The sequence below is a fragment of the Trachinotus anak genome, unplaced genomic scaffold (assembly GCF_046630095.1).
Source record: "Trachinotus anak isolate AG129_WGS33_773 ecotype Australia unplaced genomic scaffold, CSIRO_AGI_Tana_v1 ptg000040l, whole genome shotgun sequence".
Taxonomy (NCBI): domain Eukaryota; kingdom Metazoa; phylum Chordata; class Actinopteri; order Carangiformes; family Carangidae; genus Trachinotus; species Trachinotus anak.
In genome coordinates this window covers 295,001-315,000 of record NW_027273891.1, presented here as the reverse complement: position 1 = coordinate 315,000, position 20,000 = coordinate 295,001, and the positions used below count along the sequence as shown (strand labels likewise).

At 46.2% G+C, this 20,000-nt stretch overlaps 2 protein-coding genes across 3 annotated transcripts in view; both read right to left on the bottom strand.

Moving 5' to 3' along the window:
- The window catches only part of slc30a7 (solute carrier family 30 member 7), a 10,416-nt gene extending 10,128 nt beyond the window's left edge, over positions 1–288 (bottom strand). The window contains exon 1 of one of the 2 annotated variants that reach the window (XM_071472879.1): positions 122–288. In XM_071472879.1, the coding sequence (XP_071328980.1) occupies positions 122–201 (80 nt within the window). In that variant the 5' untranslated portion in view covers positions 202–288. The remainder of the gene's footprint in view (positions 1–121) is intronic. The other variant, XM_071472880.1, reaches the window with a different exon arrangement.
- Positions 289–3,471: 3,183 nt separating this feature from the next.
- The window catches only part of vcam1b (vascular cell adhesion molecule 1b), a 19,774-nt gene continuing 3,245 nt past the window's right edge, over positions 3,472–20,000 (bottom strand). The window contains exons 3-10 of the mRNA XM_071472873.1: positions 19,497–19,802; positions 12,070–12,330; positions 11,672–11,941; positions 10,493–10,771; positions 7,909–8,211; positions 7,112–7,381; positions 4,440–4,700; positions 3,472–4,299 (exon numbers count right to left, since the gene is read on the bottom strand). Of these exons, the coding sequence (XP_071328974.1) occupies positions 4,139–4,299; positions 4,440–4,700; positions 7,112–7,381; positions 7,909–8,211; positions 10,493–10,771; positions 11,672–11,941; positions 12,070–12,330; positions 19,497–19,802 (2,111 nt within the window). The 3' untranslated portion in view covers positions 3,472–4,138. The remainder of the gene's footprint in view (positions 4,300–4,439; positions 4,701–7,111; positions 7,382–7,908; positions 8,212–10,492; positions 10,772–11,671; positions 11,942–12,069; positions 12,331–19,496; positions 19,803–20,000) is intronic.

Below are 20,000 nucleotides of genomic sequence, written 5' to 3'. Positions count from 1 at the left end.
CGCGTCAACAACCGACAGGCCGATCAAGTTCTGACAGACACTGGATGAGGCTACACGGTTAGCATGAGGCTAGCAGCGTACCGTTAGCCGCCGTTAGCGACGTTAGCAGCGGTGAGTTTACCTGAACCAGCCGGAGAGCTTCACCAGCAGGTTAAACTTGGCGGGTTTGTACTCGTCGTCTTTTATAGATAAAGGTAACATCTTCACACCTGAACACACACACTCACACACACACACTCTCTGAGTAGACGTGGGATAGGAATGCTAACTGTCAATTTCCGGTTCGGTCGGATTTCACAATAAAGGCGTTTAAAAGCGCTGTGGTTTCTCAAATACTGACAGTATGATAGCGGCGGCGGTACTACTGCAAGTACTACTGCTACAAGTGGTGGAAAAGTACTTGGACATTTACTTCACTTTTACTCCATTATGTGAGTATGATCAGTGAACTGTACTTGAAGTGTCAAAGTAAAAGTACACAGACTGTGGCTCATTTAAACTGATTTACCGCTTTAATCCAAACAGCATCACATTTTACACATCAGTGATATTTCTGCTGCAGATCAACAGTGAGACGTGATGAAGTAGGAGAACGTAAATGTGCTTCGTTACACTGATGAATGAACTGAATGATATTCAAGTTTCGTCGCTCACACACTCAATCAGACAATTATTCCAAAAGGAAACACTCTTTATTAAAAAAGTCGCTGTGAGTTATTCATCGTCATTGTACATTTTACATTATTATCTATTATTTATCATTTTCTGACATTTGCTTTTTTTCCTCTTGCACTTGCTGCTGTAACACTGCAAATTTCCCCACTGTGGGACAAATAATCTTAATCTCAGTCTCATCCTTCACATTTTAAACAGAACACAACAAAACTGCCTGTTCAATAAGGACAATAAGAAAAAACATCTTCCTCCTCTCAGCATCCTCCTCCTCCTGTCCCTGTGTTTTCTCTGTATGTTTCTGACCAGCTGGCAGATTCCTTGTGTGTGAAAACCTGGAGGCCATGAAGCTGTTTGTGAGTGTGATGGTTTGCTGTGCAGCAGTTGTGAGTCTGAGCAGCAGAGGGAGTCAGAGCTCTGCGTGTGGAGCCTCAGTCAGACACCTCCCTCCCTGGAGCCTCTGGTTTGTTGACACTCTGAGCTGTGGGGGACAAAGTCTGAGCTGCTGCCGGATGAGTGTCTGCTCCACACAAACACAACTGACAGTACAACACAAGTTAATCAAGACAAATGCAAAGATCAGAACATCAGTGACACCAGTTGACAGAAAGAGACAAAAACATCAATGACAGTTATGAAGTTATGAAGTCACAGTCAAGAGGAGTCACTGATCAGTTTCCATAGCAACTAAAAAACGCCATCTCTCCAACAGCATCAGCTCCGTCCTCCACACAGATGATCCTGTGATTAAACAGCAGCCACCGCAGGTCGGATCAGGACCAGGACCTGCTTGATATGTAGTTGCAGCTCTTCATCGTTTTTTTGTCTGTATGGTTTAATTGAGCGTGTCACAGACAGAGTCTCCTCAGACCTGATGGAGAGTGTGTGAAGCGGATCCACGTGGTTCTGAAGTGACCCTGATGTGAGACTCCTCAGCTCCGGAGACAAAGAGCTGCAGCTCCTCTTCTCTCAGGCAGGAAATACCAGCAGAGCAGGAGATTAAAATGACAAGACACAGCAGAATGCTTCGTCCTCTCTTACACAACAGCACACAGAGGTCAAAGGTCACAGAGGCCCAGCAGGACAGTGAACACCACACGACTGAAAAACACCAGATGGAGCAGAAAGACACACATTTATCAACTGTTCACTTTGTTTCAGCTGAATCTGCATCAACAGACTCAGGGATGGATTACTGAGCGGGTCCACCGGGCACAGGACCAGGGGCGCCAGGGGTCGGGGGGGCCTGGGCAGCCACATATCATGCTGTAGTCGTTAGTATAATATCTGTGCAGTGTCAGTGTGGGTCTGTTGTGACAGGAAACTCTGCGTCAGCAAAACACAATGCAACCAGAAAGACACACAAAACAACAACAAAGAGATACAAAACAAATTCAGTGGAACTGGATTTTGTTTATACAGTGTACATGAGATCATGTATGTTATTTATATGACATAAGAGAGGAGGGGGGAGAGAAGGAGACCAGGAACAGCTGTATATACTGTTGCATTCAACCTCAGACTGGGGATTACAGTGATACTTACAGGTGTTATAGAGAGAGGAAATGCTGTAACTATAAGGTTTGTGATTTTCAGACTAATGGTCAGGTGGAAGAAGGCTGTGCTATGTGAGAAGTAAAGTCCTGGTCAAAAATGACCCCTGTATTTCTGACAGTAGCACTGGGGGCCAAGGTGATGTCATCCATATTATCAGATCACGTATTTCAGGTGTTGAGGGCCAAGTACAATCTCTCTCACTGTTAAGTAAATCGTCTGGCTGTGGGAAAGAGCTGCTACACTGGGACTCAGCCCACATACAGCAGGTTTATGTCCCATGTGGTTTTTTTCATATAAAGAAGTTTATTTTGGTGGTTTGGTGGGAAGCAGTGGGATCAGTCTAATTCCTGGCTCTGTGTCAGTTGTTAACATCAATCCTCTGAGCTGTTTAACAAGCTGAATTAATTAATTAAATGTCCTGGTGGTTTTTCTCTTCAACACAAAGCTCATTGGCTCTCCAGCCTGTCGTCAAGGAAACAGGAAAGTTTCCGATGTGAGGTGTGAATGTGGATCAGACCTCCAGTCTTTGGACCAGTTTCATGTTAAACTCTGACACAGTCTCTGTTTATCTGCAGAAACAGAGAAACTCAGGAGCTTAATAACAACCGAGCAGTAAAATAATTATCTCTGATTTTAAAGGTCAAAATAATTTGCTTCCTCTGGTTCTGACATGCTCAGCTGTTGGCTTGAATACCTTCGTGTCACTTCATATTTAACTATTACTTAATTATGTGAATGTTTGGCACCGAATAGAACAGCAAAACTTAAAACTGTAGGGTCAGTGATTAGTTTCTGTATTTGTTAAATATGAAGACACCTACCTGCTACAGTTCAGCTGTGAACCTGGACAATTGGGTTTTGAATTGCTCAGTTTTTGTTGTGATACATATGCAGCATGTCAGCAGGTTAAAGGTGTTAAAACTAGATCTGAAAACTGGCTACTGACAGTTTTTATTAATGGAAGTCTTTAATACAGACAGAGGAGAGATGAAACTACAGTCACTGGATTCTGTTTTCTCTCAGGTGAACACAGTGAGTTCCTGTTTAACTGTTTCAAAGTGTCTTCAGCTCTGATCATTTGAACAGCAGTGTAGGTGTCTCCATGGTTACCAGCCGAGACATCCTGAAGACTTCCACTAAACACTGAGTGAGAAAGAAGTGAAAGGGAAAGTCAACTGCCTGCTGATTCACAGGAAATTCCCAGGAAATCAAATCATGTTCCAACAAGGTCTGAGAGCGGAGTGAAGAAATAAATATCTTTAATAAAAGCACTGAGTGAGAAACTGTACACGTATCTACATTCAACTCATATCAGTCATCAACTCCAGCAGATCATTCAAGACAAACACACAGGAACAATGTGGTTCAGACAGAGAAAAACTTCAGAGACTGGTCACATTGAACCTTTTAGTTTCTAAAGTCAAGTCAAAGCTGAAATGTTTGGAAGCTGAACCCAAACTTCGACTCAGAGAAACAGCTCTGTTTTCGCTTTGAATCTTCAGGTTAAAGGGACAGTTCACAAAGTCAAAGTTACTAAAAAATCACTGATTCAACAGAAAGATCAATGAGCTGCAAAGCTGCCACAAGCTGATAGACGACTACACTGATGGATTTTTTTATTGCTGTTCATATATTATATCATTCAGCTATTGACCATCGTGTTATCAGGCTGGACTGTTGAAGCCACGTGTTGGAATAGCACATGTCAGGACGTGGTTGTAATGTACTGGGAGGTGGTAGCGAAGGAATGGAATGTTAGTCTCGTGTTTGGAAGTCGTCATGTGTTGGGACTTGGTAGCCATATGTTGGCATATCAAAGCCGCGTGAAGCTACAGAAGCCACATTTTGGGACAGTCACATTTTAAAACTTGGTCGACACATGTAGGAGCCTGGTAGCTAAGTGTGAGCCTCAGGCTGAACGTGGAGCAGACTGGGGTAGCTGATAGAAGCCTTTCTTCCTGGATCTCCTCAGGTAGTCGAGGAACAGAGCAGCAGCTGCTAGCCCAGCAGCAACACAGATGGCTGGGATGATGATGACGCTGAGACTGGGAGGAAGGCTGGTGCTTCTCTCTGTGTGGAGGAAGGTAGAGGAATACTTTAAACCAGAACGCAGTGAGGTTGTTTTCTACAAACAACAAATCTGTTTCCAAACTGTCTTTATAATAACATGAAATTGTGATTCCAAACTGGTATGAACTGGTCTGACTGACCTCTAACACTGATGCTGAAGACTTTGACCTGGTATCCGAGGTCGTTGGTCACGTTGACCTGGTACAGGCCAGAGTCTCTGGCTGTGACATTGACCAACAGGAAAGTACCATTGAGGGAATATATCTCTGTTCCATTGGTCAGTTTCTTCAGGATCACAGCTGATGGCGGGAAGCTGATGGTTTGGCAGCAGACAGTGACATTTTGTCCCTCCTGGACTACTGTAGACGGCAGGACAAAGACTGTGGTGTTTCTCGGAGGAGCTGGACCACAAGAAACCAGATCAGAGTTAGAGCATGATGGTGGGTATATGATTCATTAAAAGTGATGAGGTTAGAATAGAGTCAGTGAGGACGTCAGATCAGATTCAGTCAGTTTAAGATGAACAGTTCTCCTGAAATGTGGCCCACGTGTCATCAGGGATTCATTCATCCTCACAGAAACGGTTTCCACTATTTCAAATATATAAATCCTCATTTCACCACAGCCTCTTTATGTCAAGGGTCAGAGGCACTCAGTATGTTAACTGTCTGGTTCTGCACTGCTGTAATGGACTGTAAATAGTGGACTGTAGTGAACTGCAGTGGACATTTACACACCCTGTTTGATTTTAAGCCTCAGACATTTTTTGAATGAACTTTATTTATAAAAGTAGTGAAAGTGGCTTCATGACACGTTCCACCGAGCCAGATGATGACCAAATACAGCTCATCTCACGAGCAGATCTGAGCTCCAACGATCATCTTCATTATTGATTAATCTGTTGAATATTTTGTCAATTAATTGTTTAAACTGAAAATTTTAAAAGCAGTGAAAAACTATTGTTCACAGTTTCCTGTCTTATTTATGCCATGTTTTGGTAAAGCAATGAGGACTCCAATCAAAGTCCAGGTAGTTGTTTTCTCACAGCCCTGGACAGTGATCACTGGATACTCAGGGAGGTTGATGTGGTGACTCATTCAAACAGTTGGACGGGGGACAACAGAAACTCATATCCAGACACTACAGATAAGTGGAGCTGGAGCAGATCAGACAACTGAGAGAAGCTGGCAAACATTCAGCACTAACATCCTCTGGTTTCCAAGTATCCACTGGGAGGAAGTGTTTCACTGTTAATGTTCATTCATGGTTATCCAGAGATTTATGGAAGTCCTGGTTGTTGAGCGCAGCTACTGAAAGCTGCTGAGACGAACCTGTTGACCTTTTGTTTGACCTTTAACCAACAACTCTGTCATGTTTTCAAAGTTTCCTGCTGTGTATCACTGGTTCACCTCTGCTTTTAATAAGCTTTGGATCATGTCAGTTTGTGTTTTATTTTAAGGAACATGTTGTCACTATCACATGAACACTTTGTCATTTTAAAATTCCTAGAAAATATTTAAAACACAGACAGGTCTGATTTAAGTCAAAACTTACTTTAGATATAAATATTACCACAGGACAACAATACTGTGCTTCACATCTCAGACTCTGCAGCTCATCCTGCAGATGTGGACACACCTGGAGTTACACTGAATATTCTGCCGTTCGATCACAGAGCTGATTATCGTCAGACTGAGGACTGGTTCTGTGAAGGAGCCTGAGAGCTGTAGGTGTCTGACACATTACTCAGCAGAGGAGTCAGAGTTTATTTCTGTCCACAGCAGCTCTCAGCATCATGTGAAGGAGTGAGAGGTCAAGTGCTCAGATAACAGCTGTCACAACACAGAGAAACCAATCAAACAAAAAGCAGAAGAAGAAACTAAAGGCCGAACACAGGAAGAGAAAGATGTGGAAATTCCCAATTCAACGTTTCTCATCAAGAACTGACATTCTGTGTATGGAGAGCCACGAGGCTCAGTACTATGTGTTACACCCAAAAGGTGTCAGTTCCACTTTACAGTTTAATCTTATTAATTAAACTGTCTCATTGTCCAGAGAGAAAGGAGGGGCTGATTAACATGTTGCTCCACTTATCTTTCATTATCATACACTCACAGCAATGAGCTTATGGAGCAGCACAGATTGATTCTCAGACTTTATTTTTCTGCCAGACACCACTGAGGGCTGAAAAAATACAGAAAACTCCTCTGCATGTTTTTTGAGTAAAAAAACCTTTTCACCATTATTATTTACTTTATTATTTACTGTCATTATTCTCATAAAAATATTCTACAGAACCTCAATCAAATATTAAATATATTCGATGTGACAGTAAAAGGAGTGCATTCTTTTTAATGATGCTGCACATACAATGTATAACTATGATAAAGAATGAAATCTCCGTATTAACAATACAGAAATTACTAAAAAAAAAATAAAAACCAGAGCTGAAAGCTCCCAGAAAAAACTGGAGCTGAAATCTTAGATCCAAAACGAGACAAAAATGAAAGTAAAAGAACTGTTCCTAAAAAAAAGTAGAAATAAAACTAAGTTCCAGTAATAATAATAAAATATTTTCTAGACTGATAAAAAATAAAGACTGAAACAGCTGTCACAGATTTTTTTTACATCTAAACTTTTGATTATGTGACTTCCTCCTTTTAAATGTATTGATTGATTATCTGTATTGATTGATATGATTGATATATCTGCTCTTTTCTTTTTTATTTTGTAGAACTCTTTTCATTTAAAACATATTTTTGTCAAAGGTTCCAGATAAATAAAGTTGATTGTTGTGAGTCTGTGTGCTGACCTCTGACCCTGATGGAGCTGGACACCAGCTGGGATCCGTACTGGTTTGAGGCTTCACACTGGTATTGGGCGGAGTCTTCCAACAGGGTGGAGGAGAGGCTGAAGGAGAGCGAGGAGGAGGCGGGGTCAGTCCTCTGAAGCTCCACCCCTTCCCTCCTCAGCACCAGTGTGGTGGGCGGAGCTCCATGTGAGCAGCAGGTAATCGTCACCTGCTGACCCTCCACCACCTCCTCACCTGGACTCACGGAGATGGAGGTTCTCCTCGGAGCATCTGCAACACAAAAAGGCCAGTTGCTGAGATCCTGTCCTGTTGCTCCTCAGGTATTTTCATGGAAAATCAAAAAACTTTTTGTGACTAATGACTAAAAACCTGCACTGGATCCTCATACTTGGACATTAAAGTGTTACACTCCTCTTTTGTAAAGAATGGCATCGACTGCATACAGATTGACTCTGCTGTTGGAGGGTCATTCATACATCTGCAGAACAATAGAGGCTCTCATCCTTTTCCCTGTGGTACCAAGGGTCAAGGCTTCTTCAGAGCCAAGTTTTTGTAGGTTCTCAAAGAAGATGTTGTTCTGGACTCAGGTGGAAAGTCCTGCGCAAGATAACAAACTGTTCTTCAGGTGCAGGTTTAAACAGGACTCCCTGGAGAGCAGCTTTGTGCTGCTTGGATTATCCTGCTGAAATGAAGTAAACTAACTAACTAAGCTTGTCTGCACATTTGAGTTGTTAAAAACAATGTTTATCACAGTAAGAGCCTCAAGTCTTCAGGCTTTTATTCCCTCAGAGACTCACAATGGACTTGCAGAGGGACGCTGGTCTTCCTGGACCTCCACACCTCTCTGTCGTCCGCCATCAGCTCTGCTCTGCATGTCAGAACATGCTGGTTGCCCTCGACCCGGTACTGAAGAACAGATGAGGCGTTCTGTAAAGAACTGGAGAACCCAAAGGACTCTGACATTAGTGTTGTGTTCCCCGACAGCCACTGGATCCTCAGCTGATTGGTCCAAAAGACATTAATGACATCACAGTGAAGGACTGCCTCTTGACCCAGCAGAACGGGACCTGGGTGCCTCACAACTGGATCAGATGGAAACGCTGGAGAGAATAAAATGAAAACACATTTACATATAGATCAGGACTGTGGTTCTGCTGCTGACCTGCTGATCATCTGTCAGATTCAAAGATCTCAAACCTCAAAGGGATTCATGAACACATGACACCTGACAGCAGCAGCCAATTAACAAGACTTTCATGAATACATGCAGGTCCAGATCCCTTGTAGCATCAGAGATCAAACAGTGGAGGTCAGAGGTCAAAGTGCATGTTGGAGGACTCAATCTGAGGAACTAAAGTTTAAAAAACGATGTCAGTGTGATGCTGGAATAGCCACAACCTGCAGGGCCTGATAATGGTTGATAACTGATCTATAAAGTGTTAGTTAACAAGTTATTAAACAATAGAACTGCTAGTTAAAGCTCATTATCACTGTGTGATGAAGACCTTCAGCCTGATGATGCTGTACCATGGTCAGTGTTGAGCCGTCAGCAGTCTGAACGTCTCCTCTTCTGAGCTGTGGGAGGATTTAGTGTTGTAGTTAAAAGGGTCGGGGGGGGGGGTTGGAGAATGTATGTGTGTGTGTGTGTGTGTGTGTGGGTGGGGGGGGGATTGGCTTCTTTTCCCCTGTTGTGTTATTTTGTGTGACTGAGTGTTACCGTTGATCTGTGGGAGGAAACATTCCTGCGGTCTCTAAACTAACAGAGTGAAACTCTCTGACCTTTGACCTCTGTGCTCTGAATGTGTCCAAACAAACTGCAGCTCTAACAAGTCCAGGACTGACTCTGAGGAAAGTGTCATGGTGAAATGAAATTCTGATGATTCACATCAGTGCTCACTCAGACTGAGTCAGGCCCGAGAACCTGAGCAGCTCAGAGTCTGCAGGTCTTCAGGTCTGCAGGTTTCTTTATTGGCTATGACACCTCTGGGACCATCAGACGGAAGTTGACAGAATCAGCTGTGATCTCTCTCTGTTTAGGTTTTATAGTTTTGGCCTAGGTGTCGGGGGGACAGTGAAGGTCTGTGGGGGTTACAGGAGCTGAACCTGGACCTGGACCTGGACCTGGACCTGGACCTGGACCTGGACCTGGATCTGGACCTTACAACAGATGATTTTTTTGCATCTGAATTGTTTTCATAAAGATCTAAACATAGTAGAGGTGTGTAGCCTCGGCTCTTGGTCGGTTTGTTGTCGGCACACCAAATTAATCACTGTGATTGTGTGTCTGTGCGGCTCAGGTGATCTGCACCTGGATTTAGGTGTAACATGTGACAGCGTGTTGAGCAGGAGGTGTTGGACATGTCATGGCGACAGTGAGGTCAGAGCTATGATGTGTCTCATGAACAGCTGAGTCAAACTCTTTACTTCCTGTTTCCTCCTCATTTTCTTCCTAGTTCCAGCTGTTTCCATTATTAATCAGGTGAGGTCACAGTCTGACAATGGCTGTCTGTTCAAGGCTGTCGTCTGTTAAACTTCCGTCACTGCTGAGGAAAACCTCCTCATGACAACAAATGTTTAACAAATGAAGCTGTACCTTCATCATCTAATGATACGTTTTATTTTGTCATGACGAACAGTTTGTGATGTTTTTCATCTGTTTCTGAATTTTTTACCTTAATTTGACTCAAACTAAATTCCTAAAATCCCTGTTTTAAACTGAGACGTTAATAACAAATAATGACCTCAACTTTAACACACCTGACATTTATCATCAAGACTTTTATTCTGAAGGTCATTAGATCGACTGTTATTTAACCTCATTAACATCTTGGTTGATAATTAAGGTCAAAATTTACTCATTAGTTTAGAGGGAGTTTTTCAAATTAGGGTGCTTTAATGAGCTCATTCAGACCTTTTCAAAATAAAAGACGCTGAAACTAAAACAGCTGAATTCACATGAAGCTGTTGTGTTTTCAGTTAGTTAAGGAGGACTGTCTGATCCTGTTGATACCACCTTAAACTGATTGGAAGTCATGCACATTAAAGCTGCTGCTGCAGTGAAAGTGTTTTCATATAACTGGTTATTGATTAATTATTAATTGATTCCTCAAATATTTCAGAGGAATGATGAATTTAGGAAATCATTTTCATTTTCCTTCTTCTTTTCAAATTAAGGTGTTGTATGTGGTTTGATTTTTTAAAGTAAAAGATAAATTACAGAAAATATGGATTAATTCAAGGTGTTTTCAGAGATTCTAGTTTTATGGAGAAAATACAGAAACACCACAGAGTGTGTGTTTTGTGATGAAGATGAGGAAGACGCTGACAGTGGTCATCACTGTCAGCGCCATAAAGACCTGAGCTCAGGTGTATCAGACTCACAGTAGACACGGACCTGGCTGGTCCTGGTCCTGGTGACAGATTCACACTCGGCCTCACAGTTGTACCCTCCCTGATCCTGGAGGTCCAGGTCCCGCAGGTGGAGCAGGGACGGTCTGACCTGCTGCTGCGTCCTCTGGAGGACTGTCCGGTTCTGGTCCATCCTCCTCCAGGTGAGGGTGGGAGGGTGGTGACATCCAGAGGCTGTGCAGGTCAGCACCAGACCTGAACCCTGCTCTGCTGCTGAGACCGCAGGACTCAGATCCACCTGCAGAGGGTGAGCTGAGAGAACGATTCTGATCAGTGATCAATCAAAGTTATTGATCAGGGTTTTCATTAGTGTTTGAATAGAGCAGATTGACAGGTCAAAGGTTCAGATCTCCTTCCTCTCATCAGACCGGCTCCTCTTACTCCATACCTGCCCCCCCCCCCGTCACAGCTGGACCTAACACCAGGTCCAGATTTCCCTCTGATCACTGTCCCTGAACCAGCTCCTGTGTGGGGCAACCAGGTGGGGGTGGAAATACCTGAGGCGGCTTGGCCACACAGAGTAAACCATGTTTGTAAGCCCTGAGCAGGGATCCAGATCAACTAGACCCAGAACTTCAGCCTAGAACTTCAGCTGGAGGAAGACCTGAACCCGAACCTGAACCTAAATCTGAACCTGTCTGCTGCACCTCTGTGCTCTACGGTGGCCCTGAAGCTCAACACACAGCAACTTCAGAAAACATGACAACACAACACAACACAACACAACACAACACAAGTGTTTCCAGGGGACACTAAACAGTGATGGACCTGCTGGGACACAAGTTGTTCAGTGATTGTGTCTCTGTCATGGAGACAGACGGAGGACTAACTGCACCAAAGCTCCACAGGTTGGACTTGAACCCAGGCCGCTGTGGTCAGGACTCCACCTTCATGGTGAACTAATCCCTCAGTCTTTAATCTCACATTAGAAACAGAAGCTGAACCAAAGAAAAAAAATGATGATGATGATGATGATGTAATTTTCTATACTGATATAAAAAACACAGAAACGCACTTTTCACACTTTTACATTTGAACCTTTGATTATTTGACTTCCTCTTTTATAATGTATTGATTGATTATATATCTGGTCCTTGTTTTGTCAAAGGTTCCAGATAAATAAAGTTGATTGTTGTGAGTCTGTGTGCTGACCTCTGACCCTGACGGAGCTGGACACCAGCTGGGATCCGTACTGGTTCGAGGCTTCACACTGGTATTGGGCGGAGTCTTCCAACAGGGCGGAGGAGAGGCTGAAGGAGAGCGAGGAGGAGGCGGGGTCAGTCCTCTGAAGCTCCACCCCTTCCCTCCTCAGCACCAGTGTGGTGGGCGGAGCTCCATGTGAGCAGCAGGTAATCGTCACCTGCTGACCCTCCACCACCTCCTCACCTGGACTCACGGAGATGGAGGTGTCATTGGGTGGAGCTGTGAGTGGGGGTGGGTGGGGGTACAGGTGTTAGAGCTGGTGACAGGTAGACAAGGGGGAGACACCAAACCCCCACACTACAGTTTAGCTGCAGAGATTGTAAATGAAACAGGAGCTTCACTCTCACCGTGAACAGTCACGTCCACAGCAGACGTCTGGTTTCCCTCGCTGTTCCTGGCCTCACACTCGTAGCGTCCGCCCTCAGACAGACTCACCACTCTTAAGACCAGCTGACCGCCATCCCTTCGCCACACAGACCCACCATCTGCCGTCCTGAAGCTCCACGTGATGGTCGGCTGGGGGTTTCCCACCGCTGAGCAGGTGAGGGTGAGCGGAGAGCCAGCCATCACCAACAGCGAGTCTGAGATCGACGTCACAACAGGAGCATCTGCAGAGGATTCAGGGGTCAGATCCTGAAAACCAGATCCTGGCAAACTCAGACAGCAGGACTTAGACACAGACTCAGACTCAGACACAGACTCAGACACAGACTCAGACACAGACACAGACACAGACACAGACACAGACACAGACACAGACTCAGACTCAGACTCAGACAGCAGGACTCAGACACAGACTCAGACACAGACACAGACACAGACACAGAATCAGACACAGACACAGACTCAGACACAGACACAGACACAGACACAGACACAGACACAGACTCAGACACAGACACAGACACAGAATCAGACTCACAGTCAGAATCAGACTCAGACAGCAGGACTCAGACTCAGACACAGACACAGACTCAGACTCAGACTCAGACTCAGACAGCAGGACTCAGACTCAGACTCAGACTCAGACTCAGACACAGACTCAGACTCAGACTCAGACTCAGACAGCAGGACTCAGACTCAGACTCAGAATCAGACTCAGACAGCAGGACTCAGACTCAGAATCAGAATCAGACTCAGAATCAGACTCAGACTCAGACTCAGACACAGACTCAGACTCAGACTCAGACTCAGACACAGACACAGACACAGACTCAGACTCAGACAGCAGGACTCAGACTCAGACTCAGACTCAGACACAGACACAGACTCAGACTCAGAATCAGACTCAGACAGCAGGACTCAGACTCAGAAATAGACTCAGACAGCAGGACTCAGACTCAGACACAGACTCAGACACAGACACAGACACAGACTCAGACTCAGACTCAGACACAGACACAGACACAGACTCAGACACAGACACAGACACAGACTCAGACTCAGACACAGACTCAGACACAGACACAGACACAGACACAGACACAGACTCAGACTCAGACAGCAGGACTCAGACTCAGAATCAGACTCAGACAGCAGGACTCAGACTCAGAAATAGACTCAGACAGCAGGACTCAGACTCAGAATCAGACTCAGACTCAGACACAGACACAGACACAGACTCAGACTCAGACACAGACACAGACTCAGACTCAGACTCAGACACAGACACAGACACAGACACAGACACAGACTCACAGTCAGAGTCAGACTCAGACAGCAGGACTCAGACTCAGACTCAGAATCAGACTCAGACACAGACACAGACACAGACACAGACACAGACTCAGACTCAGACAGCAGGACTCAGACTCAGACTCAGACACAGACTCAGACTCAGACTCAGACAGCAGGACTCAGACTCAGAATCAGACTCAGACAGCAGGACTCAGACTCAGAAATAGACTCAGACAGCAGGACTCAGACTCAGAATCAGACTCAGACTCAGACATAGACTCAGACTCAGACTCAGACTCAGACACAGACACAGACACAGACAGCAGGACTCAGACTCAGACTCAGACTCAGACACAGACACAGACACAGACACAGACACAGACTCAGACTCAGACTCAGACAGCAGGACTCAGACACAGACTCAGAATCAGACTCAGACACAGACACAGACACAGACACAGACACAGACTCAGACTCAGACAGCAGGACTCAGACTCAGACTCAGACACAGACTCAGACTCAGACTCAGACAGCAGGACTCAGACTCAGAATCAGACTCAGACAGCAGGACTCAGACTCAGAAATAGACTCAGACAGCAGGACTCAGACTCAGAAATAGACTCAGACAGCAGGACTCAGACTCAGAATCAGACTCAGACTCAGACATAGACTCAGACTAAGACTCAGACTCAGACTCAGACACAGACACAGACAGCAGGACTCAGACTCAGACTCAGACTCAGACTCAGACTCAGACACAGACACAGACACAGACACAGAATCAGACAGCAGGACTCAGACTCAGAATCAGACTCAGACTCAGACATAGACTCAGACTCAGACTCAGACACAGACACAGACACAGACAGCAGGACTCAGACTCAGACTCAGACTCAGACTCAGACACAGACACAGACACAGACTCAGACACAGACACAGACACAGACACAGACTCAGACTCACAGTCAGAATCAGACTCAGACAGCAGGACTCAGACTCAGACACAGACACAGACACAGACACAGACTCAGACTCAGACTCAGACTCAGACAGCAGGACTCAGACTCAGAATCAGACTCAGACTCAGACATAGACACAGACTCAGACAGCAGGACTCAAACTTAGACACAGACACAGACACAGACACAGACTCAGACTCAGACAGCAGGACTCAGACTCAGACTCAGACACAGACACAGACTCAGACTCAGACTCAGACACAGACACAGACACAGACACAGACACAGACTCAGACTCACAGTCAGAGTCAGACTCAGACAGCAGGACTCAGACTCAGAATCAGACTCAGACAGCAGGACTCAGACACAGACACAGACTCAGAATCAGACTCAGACAGCAGGACTCAGACTCAGACACAGACTCAGACTCAGACAGCAGGACTCAGACTCAGAAATAGACTCAGACAGCACGACTCAGACTCAGAATCAGACTCAGACAGCAGGACTCAGACTCAGACTCAGACTCAGACACAGACACAGACACAGACTCAGACAGCAGGACTCAGACTCAGAATCAGACACAGACTCAGAAACAGACTCAGACTCAGACTCAGACTCAGACTCAGACTCAGACAGCAGGACTCAGACTCAGACTCAGAATCAGACTCAGACTCAGACTCAGACATAGACTCAGACTCAGACACAGACACAGACTCAGACACAGACACAGACACAGACACAGACACAGACTCAGACTCAGACTCAGACTCAGACTCAGACAGCAGGACTCAGACTCAGAAATAGACTCAGACAGCAGGACTCAGACTCAGACACAGACACAGACACAGACACAGACACAGACTCAGACTCAGACTCAGACTCAGACTCAGACAGCAGGACTCAGACACAGACTCAGACACAGACACAGACACAGAAACAGACACAGACTCAGACTCAGACTCAGACTCAGACTCAGTCAGAGTCAGACTCAGACAGCAGGACTCAGACTCAGAAATAGACTCAGACAGCAGGACTCAGACTCAGACACAGACTCAGACACAGACACAGACACAGACACAGACTCAGACTCAGACTCAGACACAGACACAGACACAGACTCAGACTCAGACTCAGACTCAGACTCAGACAGCAGGACTCAGACTCAGAATCAGACTCAGACAGCAGGACTCAGACTCAGAAATAGACTCAGACTCAGACAGCAGGACTCAGACTCAGACTCAGACTCAGACACAGACACAGACACAGACACAGACTCAGACTCAGAATCAGACTCAGACAGCAGGACTCAGACTCAGAAATAGACTCAGACAGCAGGACTCAGACTCAGACACAGACTCAGACACAGACACAGACACAGACTCAGACTCAGACACAGACACAGACACAGACACAGACTCAGACACAGACACAGACACAGACACAGACTCAGACACAGACTCAGACTCAGACTCAGACTCAGACAGCAGGACTCAGACTCAGAAATAGACTCAGACAGCAGGACTCAGACTCAGAATCAGACTCAGACATAGACTCAGACTCAGACTCAGACACAGACACAGACACAGACACAGACAGCAGGACTCAGACACAGACACAGACACAGACACAGACACAGACACAGACTCAGACTCAGACTCAGACAGCAGGACTCAGACACAGACACAGACACAGACACAGACACAGACTCAGACACAGACACAGACACAGACACAGACTCAGACTCAGAATCAGACTCAGACAGCAGGACTCAGACTCAGAATCAGACTCAGACATAGACTCAGACTCAGACTCAGACACAGACACAGACACAGACAGCAGGACTCAGACTCAGACTCAGACTCAGACTCAGACACAGACACAGACACAGACACAGACACAGACACAGACTCAGACTCAGACTCAGACAGCAGGACTCAGACACAGACTCAGACACAGACACAGACACAGACACAGAATCAGACAGCAGGACTCAGACTCAGAATCAGACTCAGACTCAGACATAGACTCAGACTCAGACTCAGACACAGACACAGACAGCAGGACTCAGACTCAGACTCAGACTCAGACACAGACACAGACACAGACTCAGACACAGACAGCAGGACTCAAACTTAGACACAGACACAGACACAGAAATAGACTCAGACAGCAGGACTCAGACTCAGAATCAGACTCAGACAGCAGGACTCAGACTCAGACACAGACTCAGAATCAGACTCAGACAGCAGGACTCAGACTCAGACACAGACTCAGACTCAGACAGCAGGACTCAGACTCAGAAATAGACTCAGACAGCACGACTCAGACTCAGAATCAGACTGAGACAGCAGGACTCAGACTCAGACACAGACTCAGACTCAGACACAGACTCAGACTCAGACTCAGACTCAGACAGCAGGACTCAGACTCAGACTCAGACTCAGACAGCAGGACTCAGACTCAGAAATAGACTCAGACAGCAGGACTCAGACTCAGAATCAGACACAGACTCAGAAACAGACACAGACTCAGACTCAGACTCAGACTCAGACTCAGACTCAGACAGCAGGACTCAGACTCAGACACAGACACAGACACAGACACAGACTCAGACTCAGACTCAGACTCAGACAGCAGGACTCAGACTCAGAATCAGACTCAGACAGCAGGACTCAGACTCAGAAATAGACTCAGACTCAGACAGCAGGACTCAGACTCAGACAGCAGGACTCAGACTCAGACACAGACTCAGACTCAGACACAGACACAGACTCAGACTCAGACTCAGACTCAGACTCAGACACAGACACAGACTCAGACACAGACACAGACTCAGACAGCAGGACTCAGACTCAGAATCAGACTCAGACAGCAGGACTCAGACTCAGACACAGAATCAGACTCAGACAGCAGGACTCAGACTCAGAAATAGACTCAGACAGCAGGACTCAGACTCAGACATAGACTCAGACTCAGACTCAGACACAGACACAGACACAGACTCAGACTCAGACTCAGACTAAGACACAGACTCAGACATAGACACAGACTCAGACTAAGACACAGACTCAGACTCAGACTCAGACTCAGAAATAGACTCAGACAGCAGGACTCAGACTCAGACATAGACTCAGACTCAGACACAGACACAGACACTGACTCAGACTCAGACTCAGACTAAGACACAGACTCAGACACAGACACAGACTCAGACTCAGACTAAGACACAGACTCAGACTCAGACTCAGACTCAGACTCAGACACAGACTCAGACTCAGACTCAGACTAAGACACAGACTCAGACACAGACACAGACTCAGACTAAGACACAGACTCAGACTCAGACACAGACACAGACACAGACTCAGACTCAGACTCAGACACAGACACAGATTCAGACTCAGACTCAGACACAGACACAGACACAGACACAGACTCAGACTCAGACTCAGACAGCAGGACTCAGACACAGACTCAGACTCAGACTCAGACAGCAGGACTCAGACACAGACTCAGACTCAGACTCAGACTCAGACTCAGACAGCAGGACTCAGACTCAGACACAGACTCAGAATCAGACTCAGACAGCAGGACTCAAACTTAGACACAGACACAGACACAGACACAGACACAGACACAGACTCAGACAGCAGGACTCAGACTCAGACACAGACACAGACTCAGACTCAGACTCAGACACAGACACAGACACAGACACACAGTCAGAGTCAGACTCAGACAGCAGGACTCAGACTCAGAATCAGACTCAGACAGCAGGACTCAGACTCAGACACAGACTCAGAATCAGACTCAGACAGCAGGACTCAGACTCAGACACAGACTCAGATTCAGACAGCAGGACTCAGACTCAGAAATAGACTCAGACAGCACGACTCAGACTCAGAATCAGACTCAGACAGCAGGACTCAGACTCAGAAATAGACTCAGACAGCACGACTCAGACTCAGAATCAGACTCAGACAGCAGGACTCAGACTCAGACACAGACTCAGACTCAGACACAGACTCAGACTCAGACTCAGACACAGACACAGACACAGACTCAGACTCAGACACAGACACAGACACAGACTCAGACTCAGACTCAGACAGCAGGACTCAGACTCAGACTCAGACACAGACACAGACTCAGACTCAGACTCAGACAGCAGGACTCAGACTCAGACATAGACTCAGACTCAGACTCAGACTCAGACACAGACACAGACTCAGACACAGACACAGACACAGACTCAGACAGCAGGACTCAGACACAGACACAGACTCAGACAGCAGGACTCAGACTCAGACTCAGACTCAGACTCAGACACAGACTCAGACTCAGACACAGACACAGACACAGACTCAGACTCAGACACAGACACAGACACAGACTCAGACTCAGACTCAGACAGCAGGACTCAGACTCAGACTCAGACTCAGACACAGACTCAGAATCAGACTCAGACAGCAGGACTCAGACTCAGAAATAGACTCAGACAGCAGGACTCAGACTCAGACATAGACTCAGACTCAGACTCAGACTCAGACACAGACTCAGACTCAGACACAGACACAGACACAGACACAGACACAGACTCAGACTCAGACACAGACTCAGACAGCAGGACTCAGACACAGACTCAGACTCAGACTCAGACAGCAGGACTCAGACTCAGACACAGACTCAGACTCAGACAGCAGGACTCAGACACAGACACAGACTCAGACAGCAGGACTCAGACACAGACTCAGACTCAGACTCAGACAGCAGGACTCAGACTCAGACACAGACTCAGAATCAGACTCAGACAGCAGGACTCAGACTCAGAAATAGACTCAGACAGCAGGACTCAAACTTAGACACAGACTCAGAATCAGACTCAGACAGCAGGACTCAGACTCAGACTCAGACACAGACACAGACACAGACACAGACACAGACTCAGACTCAGACTCAGACAGCAGGACTCAGACTCAAACAAAGACTCAGAATCAGACTCAGACAGCAGGACTCAGACTCAGAAATAGACTCAGACAGCAGGACTCAGACTCAGACTCAGAATCAGACTCAGACAGCAGGACTCAGACTCAGAAATAGACTCAGACAGCAGGAGTCAGACAGCAGGACTGACTTACAGAGAATGTTTAGGGGGATGGTGGTTTCTCTGGTCCTGCTCTCAGCTGACAGGTTTGGTAGGTTCAGCATGGCACTGCAGCCTATGCTGCCTCCGAAGTCCTGGTTCTGAGGAGTGAACCTGTACTCAGACCAGACGGAACTGGATCCAGGATCTCCAACAGTGCTCTGCAGGACTCTGTTCCCTCTGAACCAGGTGAGGTTCAGGTGCTCAGCGGGGTAAAGATCAGACACCTGACAGGTCAGGGTCGACTCCACCCCGAGTCTCAGGTGGTCCTGGCCTTGGATCACAGGGGCTGATGGGAACGCTGGACCCAGCAGACACACAAAGGACAGCCATGGACTTTAATACAGGATAGACCGGGTTTTGCTGTGTTTCTCCTCTCAGTCCTGAAACTGAGGTTTTCACCAAACGGAAAAGCCTTCGAGGAGACCTGAACCTCAGACCTCTAGGACCAGGTTTAGAAAACTGAGCTAAGGTTCAGACTTTTAATATTTAACAACAA